General features: G+C 40.2%; 2 protein-coding genes across 8 annotated transcripts in view; one reads left to right on the top strand and one right to left on the bottom strand.

Moving 5' to 3' along the window:
* rtn4ip1 (reticulon 4 interacting protein 1) overlaps positions 1-15290 on the bottom strand; it is a 28016-nt gene extending 12726 nt beyond the window's left edge. The window contains exon 1 of one of the 7 annotated variants that reach the window (XR_003980921.1): positions 771-1368. Coding sequence is in view for 2 of the 7 variants with exons in the window: in XM_030391511.1 (XP_030247371.1) it covers positions 771-1053 (283 nt within the window). In the remaining 5 variants the exon portion in view is untranslated. Of the gene's footprint in view, positions 1-770; positions 1402-15268 lie in introns of those variants that run through there. The other 6 variants (XM_030391516.1, XM_030391513.1, XM_030391511.1 and 3 more) reach the window with 6 other exon arrangements.
* qrsl1 (glutaminyl-tRNA amidotransferase subunit QRSL1) lies at positions 1412-15716 on the top strand. The gene is made up of 11 exons (XM_030391510.1): positions 1412-1541; positions 2560-2719; positions 2794-2892; positions 2996-3092; positions 3253-3414; positions 3510-3685; positions 12218-12330; positions 13993-14185; positions 14305-14422; positions 14680-14885; positions 15306-15716. The coding sequence occupies exons 1-11, from the start codon at positions 1518-1520 to the stop codon at positions 15515-15517; spliced, it is 1560 nt and encodes a 519-aa protein (XP_030247370.1). The 5' UTR covers positions 1412-1517; the 3' UTR covers positions 15518-15716.
* Positions 15717-17597: the final 1881 nt, after the last annotated feature.

The following is a 17597-nucleotide window of genomic DNA, read 5'->3' as shown; positions in this document are numbered from 1 at the left end:
CCAATGTCTGTAAAACTCTGCAACTTACACCAAAACAATCTAGATGGATAAGGTACAGCTACAGGTAAGAGGAGAAATATGTATTTCTGATTTTGGGATGAACTGTCCCTTTAATTATTCTTACATGTGATAAAAGTGTTTTATCTGAGCTCCTCTTTGCACTGAATGTGCCAAGGGAATAACTAACCTCCACCAAACTTTTTGGACTGTCCCAGGTCAGGGTATCGCAAAAGATACGTTTCATGTTTTCCTATGTCGTAGTCATCCATATGACAACAAACATGTACTAAGGCAGGGACAACATAACACCTTCCAACATGCAATCATCCAAGAGCATTGGAGCTAATGAAACTTACATTCTCACTGAGTGCCCTTAGAAACTATCATGGCTTTTGCCCCCTTTCTGTTCACCCCCACACCAACCTACCTCCTTCTAGATCACTGTGTGGTATAACTGTTTGTGTGGGAGAAGGATGATGGGTTGCATGATTCATTGTAAGAAACATCTAACCACAGGAAACATCAGTGTGAGACACAATATCCTCACTGTTTAGTATCTGTTTGCCCACAACAGAAGACATTTTTTTTTTTTTTTTTTTTTTAACTATACTCAATTTTAATCTTGGATATGCAGCCATGTGTCGAAACTATTTGTTGGATTAATTTCCAGTACAGTGACGAGAGTGCCCACACTTTTCTTTACCTCAGTCCTGCAGGTTCAAATCTGATGCCACTTTTATACTGTTCATGCAAATAGGCTTGTCACTCACCTCTCATGCTGACATCAAGTGGGTTAAGTCCTGCTGCACACACTTTGATAATAACCTCATTTGGGTAGTTGATGATGGGGAAACTGGCATTTTTTGTGAACCGTAACACATCATTGCTGCCATATTTATCAATAACCCAGGCAGGCATAATAGTCATGCAGGTTTTGGTAGTACTGAACAGTCTTGACTGAATGCCATGCCAGCAAAGTGATGTGTTCACCCTTCGTGATTTACTAAGTTGAATTAACCACCTGCTGTGCACTAAGTGTCTTACAGAACACATCTTTGCAAACCTAAAAGCTTAAAAACTGTCAAATAAAGAAACAACTGCGCAACTGTGACTTAGCAGTGCTTTCAGTCCTTGTTACCTGCAGGAATAATTCAAGCGTACAGCCTGTAAATCCCTTAACAAACGTCTTAATAACTGACGACTACCTTCTGACTATGAACATTTCATTTTTATATACATACATGTCTAACTACGCGTTTCGATAAAATGAAGTACTTCCACTGTTTATGCTCATTTCGACTCAACGTCCTCTTCTGAAACATGCCACTTCCTCGACCGGTGTCTCTGACAGCGCACAGCCATTACACCAATCAGAGCGCGGTTTCCTCAACAGCGGTCCAACCACATAGAGCGGTATTGGACGTCTATTATGGAAATAAACATGGCGGCCTGCTAGTGATACACACTGTGTGAAGGTTGCTGTTAATTTGAAAGATTGTCACAAAAATGCTGCAAATATGCTCGGCTTGACAATAAGAGAGGTTAGTACGTCTGTTCACTTGCTCTTTGAGCTCAGTTCTCCGTGTTTGTCTGCTCTATTTAGTTGCATAGTAGACGCTGTTTGCTGTCAATAAGCAAAAGTGAAATAATATAGAATTTCTGATACTTTAGCTCCCTGACTGCCGATAGCTAAAACATATCGTCAGGCAGGTGTTTAATATCTATCAATCTATCTGGTTGAAGTTGTATTACGTAGTTTTTCTGAATACGTTCTAGCAAAAGATTTAAGTAAAAAAAAAAAAGCTACTAACCTGCTTTCCTCTCTTGCATAAACTGAAATAAATACAATCTCATGCAGTCTCAACAATTCAAAATTCATAAACAAAACAGTGACACTACTTAAATGTGTTTCGTGGTTGTGAAGAATTAAAAAGTAATTAAAAAGTAAAATAAGCAATATGCTTATTTAAGTTGAAGTAAGTATTAGCAGGAAAAATTGAAAAAGTATTTTAAAATTCATTACGCAAAATAACCCCAAACAGTGTTTTATGGTTTATTAACGTTAAACTACAATATGAATGATGAGTTGACCTTAACTGCATTTTAATTTTAACTGCATTTTAATGCAGTTAAGGTGGGCATGATATCGACTACTGTAAACTCTGTATTTGCAAAGTCGTTTGTATCAAACTGTCAAATTAATGTAGTGGGGTAAAACAAAAAACATTAACCACTGAAAATTAGTGGAGTAGAAATACAAAATAGTAGTAGGATAAAAATGTAAAATACTCAACTAAAGTACCCCACAATTGTTCTGTAATATGCCTATTTCATGGAAGGCATTTCACAATAAGAAGGAAGAAGAGCACAGCAGTAAATAATATAGTTAATTGTGATGGAATTCCATTTAGCTGCTTCAATGTTAGTGTACTAGTATGCTGGCCCATCGTCATCAGTAACACACATTTCCTGCAATGACAAGTCAACTTGTCTGCTGTGAAAAAAGACCTATTGAGTAAAAGATCTGAGTTACATTACTGCTCTATTATTGTTTTCCAGGTATCTTTAGCATTCAGCGAGGGAAAAATCTCCCCAACAGAGCTTTGCAGGAAGTGTCTGAACCACATCAAGAAAACACAACATCTTAATGCATACATCACTGTGACAGAGGAGTCAGCACTGAAGCAGGCTCAAGAGGCAGAAACCAGACTGTTGCAAGGTATGGACAATTGAGTGTTACTTTATTTTCTGTGTAGAGTCATACTGTAACTTTGTGTTCTTGTTTTCCCTCAGGTGCCCCCAAAGGTCCTCTGGATGGAATCCCCTTTGCAGTCAAGGACAACTTCTGCACAGAGAATATCAAGACCACATGTGCTTCCAGGATGCTGAAAGGTACGTATAAACCTCAGTATGTACAACTGATCTATTTTCCACTCTTTGTCCAGGGTTAGGTAATAAGTCCAGTAATAATATTCTACCATTATTTTTGCTTCAGACTACACCCCACTCTACAATGCTACAGTGGTCCAGAAGCTCTTGAACCAAGGAGCTGTTCTCATAGGGAAGACCAACATGGATGAGTTTGCTATGGGGTAAGGCCATTGTAGTGTCAGAATGAATAGCTTTCTACTCACAGCCAAATTTTAATAACAGTTTGTTACAAATTTAACTCTTTTTATTAATTGACTGATAGGGCTGGAAAAACAGTACATTTTTCAGGTTACCGGTCTTATTTATGTATTTGTCCCACAGTGCGGGCAGTACTGATGGGGCTTTCGGCCCAGTGAGAAACCCCTGGAGTTATGCAGCCCCCTACAGAGAGTGGACAGGAGCAGTGGCAGACTCTGACTGGGTGGTCACTGGGGGAAGTTCAGGAGGAAGTGCTGCGGCTGTGGCCTCCCTCACTAGCTACCTGTGAGTGAACACATTCACTGGCTAACGAACGCTGTTCCAAAAAAAAGAAAGATTTGAATCAAATCAAAGTGTACTGTTTTGGTAATACTCGGCAGGGCTCTGGGTTCAGACACAGGCGGTTCTACTCGTAACCCTGGAGCACTATGTGGTGTTGTGGCCTTGAAGCCCACGTATGGTCTGTTGTCCAGACATGGTCTCATCCCATTGGTCAACTCCATGGATGTCCCTGGCATTATGACCCGGAGTGTCAGTGATGCAGCCGTTGTCTTAGGTAGGAAACTGTTGATGACTCATTGGTACTAGGACTGTGCCAAGTACATTTGACATTTCTGTTGAGGTTTTTCGAATGATGCTTTGAATATTTTCACCATGAATATTATTTTTATGATGTCATTACTCTTAAAAAAACAATTCATGATTTGTTGGATTAAATGGAGTGCCAAGCCACAACCAATAGTTTCCAGTGGTTGCTATGTGGGATTGTTAACAACCCGTGTTAAACATTTCCAGTAACTATGTAAGGGATAATGTATAGAACGGCGGTCACTATCGGGAAAATAAGTCCCAACTGGACGAACCGGACCCCAACGCAAAGCGGGGGGTCTGATTCGTCCTTTTGCCAAGAGTTGAAATCACCGTATTTTCCAAGAATATTAAAGTTAATGTAAAACTCATCCATACTAGTAGCCTAGGAGTAAGTTTTTTCCAATATGAAGTAGACTACAGATCAGCTGACGTCGCTTAGCATCCGAAGACGCTGGGGTGAAAAGTGACCGGACTACTTGCAGAGCAAAGATTTTAGAGCGGGGAGTGCTGCGAAATATGTGAATCAGAGGCAAAAAGGCCACTTTCCTTGACAATGGTCAAATATGCTTAGCAGCGGTCAATTATACGAAAATAATTGACCGCCGAACGTTGGGAAGGCCCATTCAAGTGAATGGAGCATTCAACAGCATTAAGAAGAGTTGTGTAATAAAGGGCATTCTAACATCCAAAAGTCAAAGTATATTAAAGTGAAACTCGCCAAAAAGCAACCGAGGCTTTATTTGTGATTGAATATGAGTCAAACCGGACTTGCGGTGATGCAGCTGAACTAGGGAGACGTGTGCTCCAGAGCTCTTAATGAAAACTCGGATTTGAGTGATAAATAACGCCTGCTGTACCTCAAACTTCATCCAACTGGTGAAGTATGGACTTGAGATCTCGAAATAAGACGCAAAGCTCAATTATCGACCACTTTTCTTCTCGGGAAGCTGCAGCACGTGAAACGAGCGCAGAACACAACATGGCCTTGGAAGAGCAGTGTGGAGTAGAAGGAAGCTTCGCCATACTACAGGAAATAAAACGTGGTAATGAAGCACTCTCCCAGAAGCTCGACGCCAAAACTGCCGAAATTAATCACTCTATTTCGGGGTTGAAAACGGCGATAGACGGAATGAGTTCATGTATTACAGAGGCGGAGGAGCGAATTAACTCGGCTGAGGACAAGCTAGCTGACCTGGACACCCATGTCCTCCGCCTGTTGAAGGAGAAGGAGCTCCTCATGGACAAAGTAGACCAACTAGAGAACCAAAGCCGGCGCAACAATGTACGCATTGTCAACCTACAGGAGGGCGGAGAGGGAACGGATCCGGTGCGATTTTTTACAGATTGGATCCCCATGTGCTGGGACAACAGCACTTTCCAGAGCCACTGATTATTGAAAGAGCACATCGGTCCCGACATACCGCCCGCCAGGAGAAAAGCGACCCAGACCTGTTCTCATCCGTCTACTGAAGTACCAGGACCGGGACAACATTCTCCGAATAGCCGCCAAGACATCCAGAGAAAAAGGTGGGCCAATCACTTTCAGTGGAAATGCCGTGATGTTCTTCCCAGATCTGAGTGCAAACCTGGTGAAGCGCAGAAAGGAATACAACCACGTTAAGAAGGAGCTGCATGCAAAGAAGCTCCAATTCAGCCTCCTCCATCCAGCGATTCTGAGAGTCGTCCTACCTAACAGAGAGAAAAAGGTCTTCTAATCACCTGAAGCAGCGGCGTCTTTTCTCCGAGACCTCCCGGGAGGTGAATAGTCCTGCTCCTCACTGGTGGCTACAGGTGCAGCACTGCAGCTCCTCTACTGCTGAGGGGAGAGCGATTCCTGCATATCCTTTTCACAAACTTTTCACAAACTTTCTAATGACTCTTATGTAAGTGCAACGATATCCCCGCTATCCCTTTTTTTATTATTATTATTATTTTTTTTTAATTATTATTATTACCTAAAAAAAAATATATATTTTTACAACAACCTATTTTTGGACATTATGGCCTTAAAGGGAGCTTATCCTATTGTCGTGAGGTTGCACTCGAACTTTTATTTACTTCTGGTTAAAGCGGGTGTTACAATGTTTATATTTGAGGTTGTCTTTATACGAATGATAAAAAGTTTATATACAAAAGAGCTCCAGCCAAAAAGGGTGTTAGCTAGGTATGATAGTTCTAAGGAGCATTCAACGGAGGTCCCGGTTGGTGATTTTGGATGGTGCCGAGTGTTCAGGGGGTCGGTGCTTAAGGGAACGGGGAGGTTTTGACCTTATTTGTTTTTTTCTGTTTGGTTCAATTGAAAGAGAGGCCTTTTCTTTAAGCTTATTGTTGAGAGGCTGCAGGACAGGCTACTGCCAATTCTTTAAACTTTTCACATGAATAAGGTGGTGAAAATTGTTAGTTTCAATGTCAATGGTTTAAATGGGCCCGTCAAGAGGAAAAGGGTGTTAACATATCCAGTCCAATCCAATCCACTGTATTTATATAGCACGAGTTTAAACAAACACAAGGTTTCCAAAGTGCTGCACAAAAGGATAAAACAGAGATGAAATAAATAAATAAATAAGTACATTAAAAAAAGAAAAATGCATGTGCACACATAAAACAAATAAAATCACATAAAAACACATAAAATCAACACTCTACGTGGTGTTAAAAGCCAAAGAAAAGAGGTGGGTTTTAAGAAGAGTTTTGAAATGAGACAGAGAGGAGGCCTGTCTAATGTGCAGCGGCAGACCATTCTAAAGCTTTGGAGCTGCTATGGCAAACGCTCGGTCCCCTCTGAGCTTAAGCCTAGCTTTAGGCACTGTCAGGAGCAGCTGGTCAGCTGACCTGAGAGATCAACTGGGCATGTAGGGGTGCAGCAGCTCAGAGAGGTACAGTGGGGCAAGGCCATTCAAGGCTTTAAAAGCAAATAAAAGAATTTTAAAATGGATCCTAAAATGGACGGGCAGCCAGTGGAGTGAAGCTAAAATAGGTGAGATGTGCTCATACTTGCTTGTGCCAGTTAAAAGACGTGCAGCAGCATTTTGTACCAGTTGAAGACGCGCAATGGAGGACCCGCTAACCCCCATATAAAGTGCATTACAGTAATCCAGCCTAGTGGTCACGAAGGCGTAAATTGCTGTCTCTGAAGGACTGGTTTGATTTTTGCCAGCTGCCTCAACTGGAAAAAAACATACTTAAAAAACAGATTGAAACGGATATAGCCTTTATACATGAGACCCATCATACCATGCAAGAACACAACAAATTAAAAAGAGGATGGATAGGCCAAGTTTTCTCTTCCTCTTTCAACTCTAAGGTGAGAGAAGTCGCTATTTTAATAAATAAAAACATTCCTATCACTGTTCAGGAAACGTTTAGTGACCCATTAGGCCGATACATTTCAATAAACTGTCTAATCTATTCTGAACAGTGGACTTTACTAAACCTTTACACCCCTAACTATGACGACATTTCCTTTATTCAGGATATTTTTCTTAAAGTATCAGGAGGCCATGAACACATTCTCATGGGAGGAGATTTTAAGTTTTGTTTAGACCCAATTCTGGACAAATCAGCTACTTCCACTTCGAGGCCTAAATCAGCCTCAACCACTCTATCATTCATGAAAGATCTTAATCCCCAAACAATAGACTGTTCTTATTATTCAAACCGTCATAATTCATTTACTAGAATAGATCTTTTCTTACTGTCAACACATGTAACTTACAGAACATTAGAGTCTGGTTATTTGCCGAGGATACTTTCTGATCATTCCCCACTCACTTTATCAATAGTAATGCCTGAAAAAATGCCCAATATGTACAGGTGGCATTTGAACTCGACCCTTCTTAAAAAACCTGACTTTTGTAAATTTGTCAGGGATCAAATCAAATTATTTTGTGAAACAAACTGTCCTTCCTCCCCTAATAGTTTCATGCTATGGGACACATTAAAAGCTTATTTAAGAGGTTAAATAATTTCATATACAAAAGGACTTAAAAAATCATACGCAGCAGAAATGGAAGAACTAGAGAGAGAAATTCTTGGGCTTGAAAAAGACTTTCAACAACATAGGGATAGGAAGATATGTCAGCTTATTGGTAAATAAAAAACTCAAGTATAATACATTATGCACCTATAGGGCTGAGAAGAATATTTTGAGAACGAGACAAAGGTACTGTGAACTGGGGGAGAGAGCTCATAAAGTTCTATCCTGGCAATTAAAGAAAGACGAGAGTTCAAAAACAATTAACCAAATTGAAGATGAACATGGCTGTATTACACAGAACCCAAAAGAAATAAATGAAACTTTTAAAAAGTTTTATGTTGATTTGTACAAATCAGAATCACCAGAGGATCTGTCCATGATAGATACATTCTTAAATAATATTGAATTACCTAAACTGAATTAGGACGACCAAAGGGATCTAGATTTACCGTTTACCTAAAAAAAAATCGAAAGCGTTCTTTCAACACTGCAATCTAATAAATCACCAGGGGAGGATGGGTTCCCCCCCGAATTCTACAAAGAGTTTAAGGATTTGCTTATTCCTCTTTTTATGGATGTGATTAATCTAGCATCTAAGACACAAAGCCTCCCTGATTCATTTTCAATGGCTATAATTACAGTGATCCATAAAAAAAACAAAGACCCCTTGAAATGCTCCATGTTTTGACCAATTTCACTCTTGAATGCAGATTATACATTGATTTCTAAAGCTTTAGCAAACAGGCTGAGTAAATTCTTACCAAATTGATAAACCTAGACCAAGTGGGTTTTATCCAGAAGAGATCCTCTGCCAGTAACATGTGTAGGTTACTTAATGTCATTCATAGGGCAACCTCCAATCCTGGACCTAGTATAGCTGTTACCCTGGACGCTGAAAAGGCCTTCGATAGGCTTGAGTGGCCCTATTTACTCAAGGTCCTATCTAAATTCAGATTTGGCTCTTATTTTATTAATTGGGTCAGAATGCTTTATAAGAAACCACAAGCCAAAGTAATTACTAATGGACAAATGTCCACTGCTTTCCCCCTGAGTAGATCAAGCAGACGAGGGTGTCCCTTGTCCCTTGGGCTTTTTGTTATGGCCGTCGAGCCTCTGGCTGAGATGATCAGACAGGACTCAGAGATAAAGGGTGTAAAAGTGGGCCAGACCATACATAAAATCAATCTTATGGCAGATGATATAATTCTTTACTTAACAAATCCATTTGATTCCCTTGCTAAATTAAAAACTGTTTTGCATACATTTGGAACTGTTTCTGGATATAAAGTAAATTAAGACAAAAGTGAAATTCTCACACTCTCAAACTTTGACTATGTGGAACATCAGCAAAGAGGCCCGTTTAAATGGTCTCCAAGTGGGATAAAATACCTTGGAATTACGCTGGATAATAACCTTAAAAACATGTACAAACTTAATTACTTACCACTAGTTAGTCGAATAGTAGAGGATTTACAGAAGTGGATACATTTACCTATTACTCTGATTGGCCGAATAAATTGCATTAAAATGAATATTCTGCCAAGACTGCAGTACCTCTTCCAGTCCTTACTGATTCCAGTGCCACTCAGCTTCTTTAAAAACCTTAATAAACATATCAGACAATTTATATGGAATGGTAAGACTCCAAGAGTCTCAATAGAAAAACTTACATGGGATTATAAACTGGGAGGTCTTGGACTGCCTAATTTTGAAAAGTATTATTTGGCTGCCCAAATGCGACTTATTTCTTTTCTTTTTGAGGGTGAAAATGTCCCTCCCTGGGTTTCAATTGGAATGTATGCTCTTAAAGAAAATACCCCTGCAGACTTTATCTATAAGTGGACTCCTACAATTATCTCCAGAAGCACTGATAACCCTGTCTTGATTCATATCATCAAAACTAGGCATGAAGTCCAGAAAAATATTGGACTAAAAAACATATTTTCACCCAAAACACCGTTGAAACAGAATGAACTCATACCTATGTCAGTGGATAATAAGATCCTGGAAATATGGTACCAGAAAGGGATCCGTCATTTGGAGGACTGCTATGAGGATGGATCCTTGATGTCTTTTAAGGACCTAAGGAGGAAGTATGATCTGTCCAGCAGGAATTGTTTTTGTTACCTACAGTTAAGATCATTTCTTAAATCTGTTTTGGGATCTGAAATGACTTTACCCATGCTTAACGATCTGGAAAGACTGCTTCATGAGGGTAACGCACCTGGTCTTATCTCAAAAATGTATTCTCTCTTGATGGATGATGCTTCAAAACCAGGTTTACATAAATCAAGGGAGAAATGGGAGTCCGACTTGGGTGTGACAATGGGTACAGAGCTATGGTCTGCATTGTGTCAAAAGAGTCTAACGGCCACTATTAACTCCAGATACAGGCTAACCTATTACAACTTTCTACATCAAACCTATCTTACGCCACAGAAATTGCATAAATATAATCCTGAGATACCCAGCTTGTGTTTTAGATGTAGTATAGAAGAGGGCACATTCCTGCACTGCACCTGGTTATGCACAAAACTTAATACATTTTGGCATGATATTTCTGATTTCATGACAAAACTTCTAGGAGTGCATCTCCCATTAGATCCTCAAACCTGCTTATTAGGAGATACTACAAATATTGATACACGATTAAGAAAGGCTCAAAAGAAATTTCTCTCACTGGCCTTGTGTGTTGCAAAGAAGTGCATAGCCATCACGTGGAAGTCTGACTCCCACGTTTCTATAGGAAGATGGGTTTCAGAAATGAATAGCTGTGTTCCACTCGAAAAAATTACATATACACTCAGGAAAGACTATAATACTTTTACAGAGATGAGGCAGCCTTATTTGGCATATTTGGACACATTGTCCACTTCTATGATGGACGGGTTGTAGATTCTTTGCTGTCAGTGCTTATTCTTTGTATGTATGTATGTATGTATGTAGGTATGTATGTATGTATATGTGTATATATATTTTATTATTATTATTATTACTACTGTTTTTGCCCTCTCTTTCTCTCAGTTTGTGGGTGGGTGGGTTGGAGGAGGGGTCTGGAGCTGTGTGTTCGTGTTTTCATGTATATTTTGTTGAATTGAAAACCGAAAATAAAATATTCTAAAAAAAAAAAAAGAATATGAGTCAAACCTTTGTGTAAATGCATGTCCAAAAACCTTATTTTAAGTAAACTCTGCGTACACAAACAATGTTCTCAATGCTCGTGTTCAAACGTGTAGAAGAAGACGGTAGAAGATGGCAGAAATGCAGCCTTTGGTCGGGAGGAAAGGTAAAGCAAATTCTGTGGTGTTGAAACACTTCAGTTTCGAGGAGTCTGACTCGGAACAAATGAAGATATTGTGTAAGATATGTCACTCCACCGTGTCTGCACTTCAAGGGAACACGACCAATTTATTTAACCATTTAAAGTCCACACACAGAGTAATACATGACCAAGCAGTGAAAGAACAAAAACACTCAAAAATGAAAAGCTCCTCGACTACTGCCACCGCCACATGTTCATGTGTGGAGACCCTGGTGATGCTACGAGCAAAGTTTCATGTTGTGTGGAGCCTTCTTAGTGTTTTAAAAATAGCGATTTTGATGCTAGCGTCAGAGTGCCCCTGCACTCCATTGAAAATTAGCTTGCCCGAAAACGAAACTACGTTAAATCTTAAAAGTGCCTCTTTCCTCGTAATTATGCATTTACACAAAGGTTTGACTCATATTAAATCACAAATAAAGCCTCAGTTGCTTTTTGGCGAGAGTTTCATTTTAACTGTAATCATTTCCAAAATCCACAACATAGTTTTATCTACCAAAATATTCTGCTTCAATTCATATTTCTTTGCATTTAACCTTTCAAAAACAACATTTTCATAGACGTCAAAAACTGATTGCTCCCCTCTTGCTGCTCATAAACACAGGTACCTGTAGGCCATTAAACAGGACAGTCTATCAGAAATCTAACAGCACCATAAAATACATGTAGGTATATAAGTGCAATAACAAAAAAATCTATTTTATCCACTTTTTCTGCTCAGTTTTCCAAACCGTGTAGAGGAGGTGTTCGTGTTCCTCCTGGAAGTCATTTAGTACAGTATGCTTGCCAGTCTATGAACAGGTAGCATTTAATGCACAATAAATATTACGGTTTGTTTTTAGTCAGATACATCAGAAGTTAACTGTTGGCTCTTCAGGAAGTGTGATTGGACAAATACAAAAAAACTGTTCCATACCCAGCAGCCATGACATTATGGTAAATCACTTCAGCTTCCTCTATATAGGAGAGGTTGGCATGTAAACCACTTTTCTTTGTTGCAGTGTTTCCGGTCTGTGTTTAGTGTCAATAAATTAAGAAACTGAACAATAGTGTAGTTTAAATGTAGACATGTATCCTTACCCAAACACTACAAAGAATACTGATAATAAAAGTACACTGGGGCTTTTTTACCACAAGTGTTGCCTTTTCATACTCCCCTCAAATTATGGACCTAACGTGGATTTTGTTGATATTTTACACAGACATCCTTCAAGGTTTTGATATTAGAGATTCAACAACAGTTCCCGCACCCTCCTCACTGACTGAGCTACCTGATGACTTTGCTGCCAAGAACATCTGTGTAGGCATCCCCAAGGTGAGTTGAAGTAAGTCCTTTCTTGTATTGTCCCTGAGTTACTTAAAATTACTGGAATTGTCAAACACTTAAGCATTTCAGTTGTAGTTGCCAGCTGACATAGTTTTAAATGTAAGATGTTAGTAAGTAGAGCAGGGCGATTAATTGAATTTCAATTTCGATTTCGATTTTGGCTTCCCTCGATCATGAAAACAAGATAATAGTAATAAAACGATCATTCTGCCGCACGCCGTGTCTTGTGTGGTAAATGCAGCGAACCCTTCCATCTCCACCTGTGCACTCCGCTCCGCCCCCGCCTGAAGATTTTTGCTTTCAGCCACGCCGGTGTGTATTGCCAGTGCGTGTTTTGAACAAACGTGTAGAAGAAGACGGTAGAAGATGGCAGAAATGCAGCCTTTAGTCAGGAGGAAAGGTAAAGCGAATTCTGTGGTGTTGAAACACTTCAGTTTCGAGGAGTCTGACTCGGAACAAACGAAGATATTGTGTAAGATATGTCACGCCACCTTGTCTGCACCTCAAGGGAACACAACCAATGAATTTAACCATTTAAAGTCCACACACAGAGTAATACATGACCAAGTAGTGAAAGAACAAAAACACTCAAAAATGAAAAGCTCCTGGACTCCTGCCACCGCCACACAGTCCTCAATTAAGGACACACTTTACGATGCCACCACATCTCCACCCAGCTCCCACAGGCATAAAGAAATAACGGATGCCGTCACATACAGGATTGCCAAAGATATGTGCTTTATCAACACCGTTAGAGACCCGGGGTTCAATAAACTGATTAACACATTGGACAAGTGGTATGTGTTACCATCACGTCACCATATCAGCAGAATTGCGCTGCCTGCCCTTTATGATGAATGTCGCGGAAAAGTTGCAAGAGAAGTGTCAACAGCATTATATTTTATAATAATAGAATAATCGTCTTTAATAGTTCCTTCGACCTCATGATTCTCATTTGCTCTGACATGCACTGTGAGCTGTAAGGTCTTATATAGACAGGTGTGTGCCTTTCCTAATCAAGTCCAGTCAGTTTAATTAAACACAGCTGGACTCCAATGAAGGAGTAGAACCATCTCAAGGAGGATCAAAAGAAATGGACAGCATTTGAGTTAAATATGAGTGTCACAGCAAAGGGTCTGAATACTTATGACCATGTGATATTTCAGTTTTTCTTTTTTAATAAATTTGCAAAAATGTCTACATTTCTGTTTTTTTCTGAGTGTACATTAATGAGAAATAAAATGAACTTTTTTGATTTTAGCAAATGGCTGCAATGAAACAAAGTGTGAAAAATGTAAAGGGGTCTGAATACTTTCCGTACCCACTGTATGTATGTGTATATATATGTATGTATATATATGTGTATATATGATGTGTATATATGTATGTATATATGTATGTATGAGTGTGTGTATGTACACATACATATATATATGTGTGTATATATATTTATATATATATATATATAGAGAGAGAGAGAGAGATTCATGTTTAAACAATATGTGCAATGTATATGCAAACACATGCAATTTTTTTTAAACATTCATCAATGATTCAAGGCAGTTGGCATTAAAATAATATTTTTCAACTACATTGATTTCCTAAAAGTTCCTGTCTTTTCTGTGTCTCCTGTCTCTTAATAAATGTTAGGAGTACCACGCCCCAGGGCTGTCTGAGGAGATTCTAGTGCAGTGGAGTCGTGTTGCTGACATGTTTGAGAGAGCAGGGGCGCGGGTGGTGCAAGTATCTCTCCCCCACACCCAGTACTCTATTGTGTGCTACCACGTCCTGTGCCATGCTGAGGTGGCGTCTAACATGGCCCGTTTTGACGGCCTAGAATACGGTATAAACTACAATGCTTTACCCTAGTTGGCATAGCACATGAAATTATGAGAGTCTGGATTTTTTACAGTGCAAGATCAGGAAGGGTAATACTAATGATTTCCCGCCCTCTTCGGTCAGGCAATCGTAGTCCAGTGAGTGGCTCAACGGAGGCCATGTATGCTTCAACCCGACATGAGGGCTTCAACGATGTAGTGAGAGGGAGGATACTGTCTGGAAACTACTTCCTGCTCAAACAGTGAGACAACAGATTGATTCATGCACCCTTATGTTTCAGTCTCTTACCTTCAATCCATTGTGTAGCTGACACTTTTTTGCTTTGACTTTTTCTCTGCTCTCTGATCTTTATTGTTATTTGATCTGAAAGTTATGAGCACATTTGTTTACTAGCCAAGTTGTCTTTCATGAAATATAAGACAGAGTAACATTGTCTGGTGGAGCCTTTAATATTTCCAAAGTAGCAAGAATTAACTGTAGACATCCTTATTTTGTCAGGAACTACCAGCACTACTTTGTGAAGGCACAGAAAGTCCGCCGGCTTATTACAAACGATTTCAAGCACGTGTTCAGCACAGGTGTGGACTTGCTGCTGACGCCCACCACTCTGACTGACGCAGCCTGTTACTACGACTTCACACAGGAAGACAACCGAACTCGCAGCGCACAGGAAGACGTCTTCACCCAGCCTGTCAACATGGCAGGTACAGAGAGAAAAACAGAACTGTTCACGCATGGATAGGAAGTGTGGGAGGAATCAGGAACTTATATATTCTTTGTACATGGATACACACACACACTATAATACCCCCACACATTCAGAACAACGAACCTTTCATCCAGAACTACTTTTTGCCATAAGAAAAGCACAGTAGAGAATAAATGTCAAAGTGGAATTGAAAGAGGAAATAAGTAAAAGCAGTTCCCTCACTTTACTTTGGTAAGCTCTGATGGCAAGAAATACATCATGACTTCAGCTCAATGTATCTCACAGTTTGAGTGTTTCCATTCAGTTAAACTTTCTCCCGCTTTTTATTCCTCTCCAAACTAACCAGTAACTAACCTTGAGATCTAATCATTTCCTTACCTGAGCTTTTAATCAGCTCTCCTTTTCTTCCCCCAAGGTATCCCCTCTGTTTGTGTGCCAACCGCATTATCAAAACGGGGCCTTCCCATTGGTTTGCAGCTTATCGGCCCCGCCTTCCAAGACAAGAAGCTCCTTACTGTTGCCCAATGGGTCGAGCAGAGGGTTGGGTTTCCCTCCATCAGTGACTATGGAGACAAAAGGAGAAAGGATACAGGAATGACTAATGGGGAGCAGGCTTCAGCTGTATGAGGTCAACTGTGGACACAAGTAACTGACTGTTGACAAAGTGACTAAACAAAGGTACACAGAATGGACTATGCTGTTTGATGGACATTCTTAGCTTGTAGCTTGTAAGACACCTTTTCAGGACATTTTGGTGAGGCCAGTGCTTAGGCTTTAAATTTCTTTGATGGAATGAAACACAATTAAAATAAGTGACAAACTCAAAGACGTGACCCATTTTCTGCTTCAAGTCTTTACTTCACCTGCATCTGTTAACTTGGTGATAGAAAAGAGTCTGGATTTTTTGGGCCATGCTAGCACAGACTTGCTACCTGAAATGGCTGGGCCCCTGAGCGGGTCAAGTGAATGGGCCTTCCCCAAACCTGCTTTATTCAACTCAACACATCTGCATACTCTATATCTTTTACATAAATATGTACATCCTCCTTCTCACAGGTGGGTTAGGTACCTATCATTGTCCTCCTGGCTATCAATTGCCTCTTTTGCCTAGCTAAGAGCGGCTTTCTGAGCAATGACAGGCTTAATACCAATAATCTACATCTGGGAAGTTATACCCCTTTTCGACCAAAATAAGTGGGTCTACACAGGGTTTTTTTTAAACACGGGTATTGTAAAAAGGTAAGCATTCCTGATACAACAGGTCTAGACCCTGCCTTAAATGTGTCCATTCAGACGACATATATCAGAGTCAAATGCACACATCAAATCTTGACAGAAGAAAGACACAGCGCAGAAGAGTTACGTAACAACTTCGTTGACCAAATACCTGCAGAATCCTAAAACCCCTTTGACTCAATAAGATACTTTCCCTGAACTACTAAGACTGTCTTCATTTAAGTGTTGGAAACAATTCAAGCCAAATCAATCCATTCAGCCATTTACAGTACTGGAAATTGGCTTTAACCAAGGAGTGCCTGCAATAACCTTCTCTCAATCGACTCTAGCTCCATGTAATCATGATCTATTTACATGCAGGAGGGAATCTATACTTGGTCCTTGTAACACTCATGACTAATCTTGATACCGTAACTCAGCAGTTTTCAAAAAGTGCATACAATGGAATATTATTTTTTACACATATTTAATGACTTGATGTGACTGTTGCTGCATTATCTGAGAAATTGACATGCTCAAGTCCCAGAATCGCCACTGTACAGCTGACAAATGAATTTGATTATATTAGTGACCTTACTTCACTGGTGTGACAAGGCATGTACTTCTTCCTCTTTTCTTCTTCTCTGTTTTTAGTGTCTATATGCGAAAAAAATATATGAAAAAAAATGCGCTCAGGGCTCATTTCAGGTGTCCTTTGGTCCATGTTTTACATTACACACAAACGTAAAACCCCAGTCTACATATAATTCCTTGTCATAGCTATAAAATATTACCTGTGGATTATCATTGTGCTGTCAGATGGACTCAGCTCAGGGAATGAGGCCAAATCATGTCATGATTAAATGCAATAACATTTGCTAACATTACATGGGCATGACAGTATGCATGATGTAAAATCACTTTCAGGATTTGCACCTTCAGCAAAATGCATTTAATTGCCCAAATGTACAATATTTATAACAAACATAAGCACACACTTACACTCTCTGGCGGGCACATAATGCCGGTGGCGGAGATGAGAGCACCCGTTGTCAGCGGGACGGAGAGGGTCGCAGACGGGCACATAGTGCCGATGGCCGTGATGGTGGCACCCACTGTCGGCGGGACGAGAGGATGCAAGCCGGGGACGGAGAGGGTCGGTTTGGCCCCACTGACCAGCGTCAGCGGACTCTGCAGATATCCAGACTTTACCTGGTGACAGTTGCTGTAACTATCGGGGGTAAAGTGGACACTGCAGAGACGGGTGTTGGTGGTGACTTTGAACTCTTATCTCCACGGTAGCTCCTCTTGACAAAATCGATCCACCGTTTCCTTATGTTAAATAAGCGAACAGCGCATTACCCTGCACACTGTGGCATCCAGGAAAGATGCACGAGCGATGTGGAGGAGACATGACTGGTTAGCTGACTGGTTGACTGGTTAGCTAGCTGCTAACTATGTAAGAGATGCTAGCCGAGACTCTAGAGCGAGC

This window comes from Sparus aurata, chromosome 16 (genome assembly GCF_900880675.1).
Source record: "Sparus aurata chromosome 16, fSpaAur1.1, whole genome shotgun sequence".
Classification (NCBI taxonomy): Eukaryota; Metazoa; Chordata; class Actinopteri; order Spariformes; family Sparidae; genus Sparus; species Sparus aurata.
The sequence above is the reverse complement of the archived record's forward strand: the minus strand, read 5'-3'. Positions and strand labels throughout refer to the sequence as shown.